The following is a 7,556-nucleotide window of genomic DNA, read 5'->3' on the forward strand; positions in this document are numbered from 1 at the left end:
CCTAGAATTATTACTGGCACTGCAAAAACAGCAGGGCTTGAACCTCCTCATTGTGAAGTCCTTCTTGTTCATTTCTAGTAACAACCTTCTGAATTAAAGTTGTCTGAAAAGGAGCAGAGCAGGTAGCCCTGTATAGCATTTTTAGGGTCAATATTTATGTTAATTTATGCAAATCTCACAAACGAACACCTGCTCGTGAACAGGTGCCATGCATCAGGCTGAAATAAGCATAATGACGAGTTCGTGGCTTTAAGAGAGTTTGCTGAATCTGACTTGGAACACTCAAACGGACAAGAGTAAGAGGTTCAACGTGATGACTGACATTTTTATAGCCAAACAGTCCTGCACTGGTTAACTCTACACTTCTTTAATCTAAATCACTGCCTGTTTGACATGGTGAATAAAAGTTGACAAAACTGGGGATAACAGAAAAAGACCAGTGACTACCTGCAAACAATTTGTCACCACATACTAAAAGAGTTAGATACTTTTTGATGGTCTTCAGTAAGAGGAGCTGGAGTTTAGATGAAGCCAGACAGCTAGAAGAGGTAAGAGGTGGAGTTTGTATAACAGGCACAATCTCACTGGCACTCGTCTGGTGTGTGGAGACTTTGTATGGGACCTTTATATCTTTTCCAGTTTCGACTTTCCCCGAGTTATCTGTTCTTGTGGATTTAGGAAAAAGGCTTCACCCCCCCCCCCCCCCCCCCAATTTTCAAATGATTATGAAAATGTCATGCAGCTAAGTATAACTAAAGTTAAAATTGGGGTGCAGGCACTTTCTCGTGTTTTTGCTTCACCCTAATTTATTGGCATTAACTAGGCCACTAGATGTACAGTAAAGCGCTAATGCACGAGACATGCATGCAAATCTGAGCGGGAGACAAAGTGCACTTGCAGAAACACGCTCACAGTAACGGCAGTGGCTGGCGGCATCTCACGTTCTTCACTACAGAATTTAACAAAAGCGAGAATTTTGCTTCATTTCGTTCCAGGATTTCAGAGAGAAAGGGATCGAGGGGGACAGCCAGGACATTATTCATGTCTTTCAGTTCATTTGGCTCTGCTGGTCAGCTCCCAAGACAGAAAGAGAAACCTTCTCTCATGTTTTTCCACCCTCCTCTATTTTCTGCCGTTTTTGTTCCCTTCCTTTTTTTTTATTTTGGAGGCAGATTAGCAGGATTAAGTATGGCTCACATATGCTCCTCCTCACTATTGGTATTCACCACTGCACTGGGCCTAACGCCACCCAGACTGATGGACAGAAACAGAGATAGAATTAAAAAGATGGGGACGATGCTGATGAAGACCAGAGATGGATAGGAGTCAAAGTTGCAAGATGAGTGAACATGTTACCAACACCACTGTTCACATACCTTGTTTTTAGGTTTCAGTTGCGGCTGTTTTCCCTCAATTTGGCTGTCAAATAATTTGAAAACTGAATAGAGCATCCAAGGAACTCTCTTTACTATTTGAACATGACTGTTTTGCCCCTGTTCAAAAACCTGAGATCATAAATGAAGGGTTTCCCCAGTTTTGGTAAGAAAAAGACTTAACTGCCACTCACAAAGCCCTTTGAGATGAACTGGAGTGCAGACTGCAAAACAGACCTTATCACAGCATCAGCGTTACCAAAGCACTTGTGGCTGAATGAGCGCAAATCCTCAGCCAGGTTTAGAAATCTGGTGCAAAGAATGAAACCAGAAGAGCGGAGGCTGCTAAAGAAACAGATTTATTCCCATGGTCTGGAAATCACATGGGTGCAGTGCTGTTGTCTGTTTTTTTTTTTTTTTTTAAATAAAATAATAATCTGCCAATAATCTGTCTGCTTGGTCATTATTAATCAGGTTTGGTATTTATTTATTCACAAATAGTCTCTTTCCTGTTGAGTGCTGTTTTCTGGCAATATAGAAAATACTTGTAAATAATTTTGAGGTAAATTAACTGCAAACATGTGGATTGGGGGGCAGTTTCCAGCTGCTGCAATATAAAACACACACAGAGAGCTGTATAGGTTTTCTCTGAATCTTAGGAAACTTAGGAATTGGCCCGAAACTTATTTTTTTCCTGTTGAAATATCAGCCTTTCTCACTGACATACCAAAAATCAATTTCTGTTAATGCATTAAGAAAAATATGTTATGCACAAAAAGTTATTTAAAAACAAAAAACAAAAAAATAACCTCTATATAAATAAGTAAAATAAATAAATACATAATTGAAATTATGACAACCTTCCAGAATGTTTCAAGCTGTCGTTACATTCTTGCTGGGAGGTCAAATTCGTGGTAGAGAGTGAAATGAGGATGCTAGAGGTAAAAAGAAAACCCTGCGGAAGAGGAGAGCATGTGTCTCATTGTGAATCCACTTGCAACACTGAGACTGTGGGAATGTTTAATGAAGCAGGGGGGTGGCAAGGATACAAACCTCCTTATTTAAAATGCCACTTCATTAGCATAATCTTATTTAACGGGAGCAGGCCTAAACACGCGAACGCAATGGAGGAGCCAAACTAGCAAATATAGGCTCAGGAAGAGGGAGGAGAAAAACGGAGGCGGTGGGTGGGTTCGTGTGCGTGCGTGTGCGCGTGTGTATGGTACGCTAAAGCACACTCACCCGCTAATGACCTTGATTTTTTGACACCTGAAGGGCTCCTAACTGAAAGATGACGGTTGGAATGCCAAATTTTCCGACTGGCCGTCAAATCGAACATGACTCCGCACAAACTTAGTTCCGGTCAACTAGCTTCCTAAATCAGTGCGCAAGGCGCGTAAAACGGAGGGTAACTATGGCAACAGTCTTCCGTTTACGAAAACTTAGCTGAAATAAGGAAGAGATCAATTAAAAAAAAAAAAAAAAAATTAAAACTTTTTTTTTTCATTTTTTCATTGCCCTATTGAACTTCTGAAGTTGTTTGTGCTTTTTCTTTCTAGCTTTGCTAGTTTGCTTGTTTTTTCCCCCCTTGGTGTTATTTCTTTTCTAAATGAATAACACACACACACACACACACACACACACACACACACACACATATATATATATATATATATATATATATATATATATATATATATGATGAATGAGAAAGATTGAAAAATAATACTAGAAAAACTAATAATTATTTTATGTATGTTTCGCCTGGTGCAAAGTATCTATAGGCCTAAGTTACAAATGTTAACCCCATCAGAGGTGTTCCTCAGCCCGCCTTTTATTTAACCAATAACTCACCCTTATGAAAACAGATAAACTTGTAGAGGCAATTAGGGCTCTTTGCGTCCGACTGCACAACACTTGTCATATTGTGGCACAATGCATGCTGTCAGTTTCAGTTAGGTCCGAGTGCAGACCACCGGTTTAGGCCCTTATGTCACGGCTCAGATAACCGCCAGCGGCAGGCCACGGAGTTGTGGCTCACTGCAGTCTAATTGAAATATTGCGGATCATAACGGTTAAAGACAATTTTACACACTTCATTAATTAACGTTAAAGATGCACTTCAACGGCAGCTGCTGGCCGACAGCGGGTACAAACGGAAAACACCGTACTAACTCCAACACTGCAAGCAGGAAACATATTGCACTGCTTATTAGGCTTCGATTGGTAATCTGTGTTCAGCCGAAGGGGCGACACTGACTCTCCTTTTTTTATTGTTTATTATTAATATATAAAAAAAACGAATTCATGATCAAAACAAACTGAAATCTCATTTAGGCTACTTCATTACAAAAAAGATACATGGAATTCAAGCACATTTTAAATGAAATTTAATCGCAATAATAAAAAAAAAGGTTTCATATACGTTAGGCCAATTATTTTTATTTTTTTAAAGTTTGATTTACTGTATTTTTTCCCCTAATTATTTTTCACTTATAAAAGGGAAAGAAATGCGTCTTATTCCATGGCTTATTGTAATAAAAATCCATCCATACAGACGGGGCAATATTTTCACAAGAAGGGCCCATATGTAGGACGGAGTGTGTCTGATTTCACTTAATAGTGATGCTGGGTGTTGGTAATTACATCAGGCTGGAGGTCCCTCCGTCAGCCTCCTCTCCCTCTCTCCTCCCTCTGCGCGGAGCTGATTGGTCGCCGGGAGGCAGCTTGGACAGAAACTGCGTTGTCCTGGTGACCCGGCCTCTGTGCACCCCAGCCCACTATAAAACCCCGCGGATGCACGCAGGCGTGCCAAATGGGCTGTCAGATGCGACTTGGAGTAACAAGTGGATTTGACGTTTAGGTTTTTCTCTTCATCGCGCCTGCAAACACTCTCGGTAGGTGTTTTATTATTTATTTTCAGTTAGGTTATCCTGATAATTAGTGTCAGTATACACAGATTGTGTTTCTGCTTTAATTATTCTCAGAAAAAAAAAATCCAGAAATAAAATAGGACGCTGATTACTGGCTGCTGCATATAAAAGATGGGGAACTCAACAAATAACTTTTATATGGTTTTCTTTCTTTTTCCATTCTGTGATTGTGTTATATCAAAGTTAAATCACAAAGTTTCCTCTGTGTTAACATACTTTATGAGGCCTACATTGATTTAAAAATATTTTTAAAAAAATGAGCAGATTCTCATTATCAGAATCGAAATGGGTAAGATGAGCTTGGGTTGGTCGACATGTGGATTTGAGCTTTCAGTAAAGTAACTCAGAAGTTTACTTTTTTGTTGTTTTTCTCAGATTAGCGTGTGAGACCCGGATCATGGACTCAGATACAAGCCGCGTGTCAAGCAGACCGTCCTCTCCCGAGGTGGACGACATCTTCATGTCTACTTTGAAGAAGTCTGTGCACGGCTTCTCCGGCGCTGTGTCCTCTACGCAGAGTGACTCTCCGTCAGAGATCCCCGGTCTGCGTGGGCTCTCCGCCCTCGACGAGGACTCTCTGTCGCTCCGGATGGCATCCAAGAAAGACCGTAAACTCCTCTCGGAGAACGAGCTGCAGGCGATCCGCCTCAAGATCAACAGCCGCGAGAGGAAAAGAATGCACGACCTCAACGTGGCCATGGACGGGCTGCGGGAGGTCATGCCCTACGCGCACGGACCGTCGGTGCGTAAACTCTCCAAAATCGCAACGTTGCTGCTGGCGAGAAACTACATCCTGATGCTGAGCAACTCTCTGGAGGAGATGAAGCGGCTTGTAAGTGAAATCTACGGCAGTAGCGGACATCACAGCGGCTTCCACCCGTCAGCATGTGGGACTATGACACACGCGGGGCCCGTGCCGGGACACCCGGCGGCTTCTCACGCATCGCACCCCGGGGTACATCACCCTCTCCTCCCGTCCGCGGCTGTCTCCACTGCCTCTCTTTCCGCGCCCGGTATCTCCGCCGTCACTTCAGTCAGACCCCACCACGGACTTCTCAAAGCGCCCACTGCCAGTGCGGGGCCCTTGGGCAGCAGTTTCCAGCACTGGGGCGTTGGCACCGGCATGCCCTGTCCGTGCAGCATGTGCCAAGTCCCGCCTCCGCATGTGTCCAGCATGAGCACCGTCACCATGCCGAGGCTCACCAGCGACTCTAAGTGACTCCAAGCAAAGCTGAACTTTTCTCCGGGGGGTGTTAAAGACTTATCTCCCAACTTTATCGTGCTTTTATTTATCTTTGTTGCCGAATCCGTTGCGTCAACGGAGGCATTTAAGACCAATGCATTGGTTTTCTTCACTGGGACTTTGGTGTTTTTGAAACTAACTCGGTGTTTCATAGTAATTAACCTGTGTTTTAACCGGTCTTTTCTTCACAGAGCTCCTGCAACACACACAAACGTTTTCTTGCGACTGGGAATCGCTCATGGCCCACATACGTGTTTCCATGCAGTTTGTTGAAGATCACATTTATTCCAAAAATACTTTCCCGTTCTGTGGTACCGCAGGAAAAAAAGTCCCCAAAAGTTGAATCAAACCACAAATATAGGATGTAAATATCTAGATGGGCTGTTCTGTTTAAATAGTCGGAGATATATATTAGAGTCTTGTAAATGTCCAGGAAGACTCCGCCACCCCACCTCCTCACATCTTGCACCTGCTATAATTATTCTGTCCGCCTCATTCAATGCTCCTCTCCCTATTTTCTCCTCGGTAGGCTGTTATTCACTGTCAGACGCACACAGCGACCACTTCTTTATTTTTTTAATTACAAAAAAAAATAAAAATAAAAATTTGAAAATGATATTTATTTACTTATTTTGGAGGGGACGTTCAGACGAATCTCTGATTATGTTGGGGTTTGAAATGTAAAATAAAGATGAATATTGAAATGAGAAAAACATTTTGTGGTGGTTTTGTTTTTATTTGTTTTTCTTTTTTGTGGATAAATACATTTAAAGGAGACTAAACGCAGCATTTATAGCTTGTAGCAGGAGGGCAGTACTGAACAGGGTTATTCGGTATTATTACATAATAACCAGCGAAATTACACATCATAAGCACAACTTGTTTTGTTTTCGTTTTAAATTGTAGTGTTTAGATCTTCAAGGCCAATTAAACGTTTATCATGGGAACAAAAAGTTTTCCGCCTCAGATAAAACACCTTAGCACTCTTTAAAAAAAGTTTTTATTTTGAATCAGTTTATTTTCATTATTATTCCATATAAAACCCAATCGGCTTAGATTCAGTTGTCAACCAAAAAAAACCAAAAATAAAAAAATAAAAATATAAACATGTCGGCATTTAAATAATAAATCTCAGCCTAATTATTGGTGTTATATAAAAGCAGTTACGAGCATCTTATGAAAAAGGGCTTCATTAAAAAGAACAAGTTTGACGATAAACGTTTTCTCGGATTTATAACAGAGTGCCCAAAGTAATTTTTCGTCATGTTATGAGCCAACAGCAATGTTGCCACATGAAAGAAACTTTTCAGAGCTGGTCTCTTCTGCTGGATGACACTCACTGTTTTTAATTATTCACAGTTGTGCACAATGTGGCTTCAGCTGGTGGAGAATGAGCTTCATTCAGCAAACAGTGATGACTTTTAGCCCAGTGACACCTGTCTGTCTGTCCAACTGAATGTTTCTTCCTGAACAATTCATCTGCTCACATGAATACTAATTTCCAACCTGTGCAGCAAGAATGTGAGTAAAATACAGCATTTGAAATAGCCACCTTAAAGCACGAGTGTAAACAGCCGCTAAAGATGAGCACAAAAAGCTCTTTTGGCAATAAGAAGCCAGCGATGAGTAAACGCCGGTGGACTTTAGGAAAATGAAGCAGCTGCATAGCAGATTGTGCATGCTGTTGCAATATTTTCCAAAAGCTTTTGAAGCTGGAATGATATGACTAAATCTCTGAATATTCATGCATGCATTTGTTTATTCATCTCATTACTGGAATTGAATTATTCAGAGTCCTTCAGTGTTTTGTAGGACGTTCGAGAGTAAGAGGTAATTTGGCGCAATGCAACAAAAACAGTTTATTTACAGATAAGCTATAAGAAGTAATTCTTCCAAAGTTTCAGCGTATGCCTGTGGCTTTCCCAAAACTTGCACGCTCAATGCTTTGCCTTCAGCGTTGATACATCAGTTAGTACACTGCCATCTAATTTCTTTGGTCTTTGAATC

At 41.2% G+C, this 7,556-nt stretch overlaps 1 protein-coding gene across 1 annotated transcript; it reads left to right on the forward strand.

Moving 5' to 3' along the window:
• The first annotated feature begins 3,890 nt into the window (after window positions 1-3,890).
• olig2 (oligodendrocyte lineage transcription factor 2) lies at window positions 3,891-6,755 on the forward strand. Its single transcript, XM_040034717.1, has 2 exons — window positions 3,891-4,270; window positions 4,682-6,755. The coding sequence occupies exon 2, from the start codon at window positions 4,704-4,706 to the stop codon at window positions 5,523-5,525; it is 822 nt and encodes a 273-aa protein (XP_039890651.1). The 5' UTR covers window positions 3,891-4,270; window positions 4,682-4,703; the 3' UTR covers window positions 5,526-6,755.
• The last annotated feature ends 801 nt before the right edge of the window (window positions 6,756-7,556 follow it).

The sequence above is a fragment of the Simochromis diagramma genome, unplaced genomic scaffold (assembly GCF_900408965.1).
Source record: "Simochromis diagramma unplaced genomic scaffold, fSimDia1.1 OVJJ01000091.1, whole genome shotgun sequence".
Classification (NCBI taxonomy): domain Eukaryota; kingdom Metazoa; phylum Chordata; class Actinopteri; order Cichliformes; family Cichlidae; genus Simochromis; species Simochromis diagramma.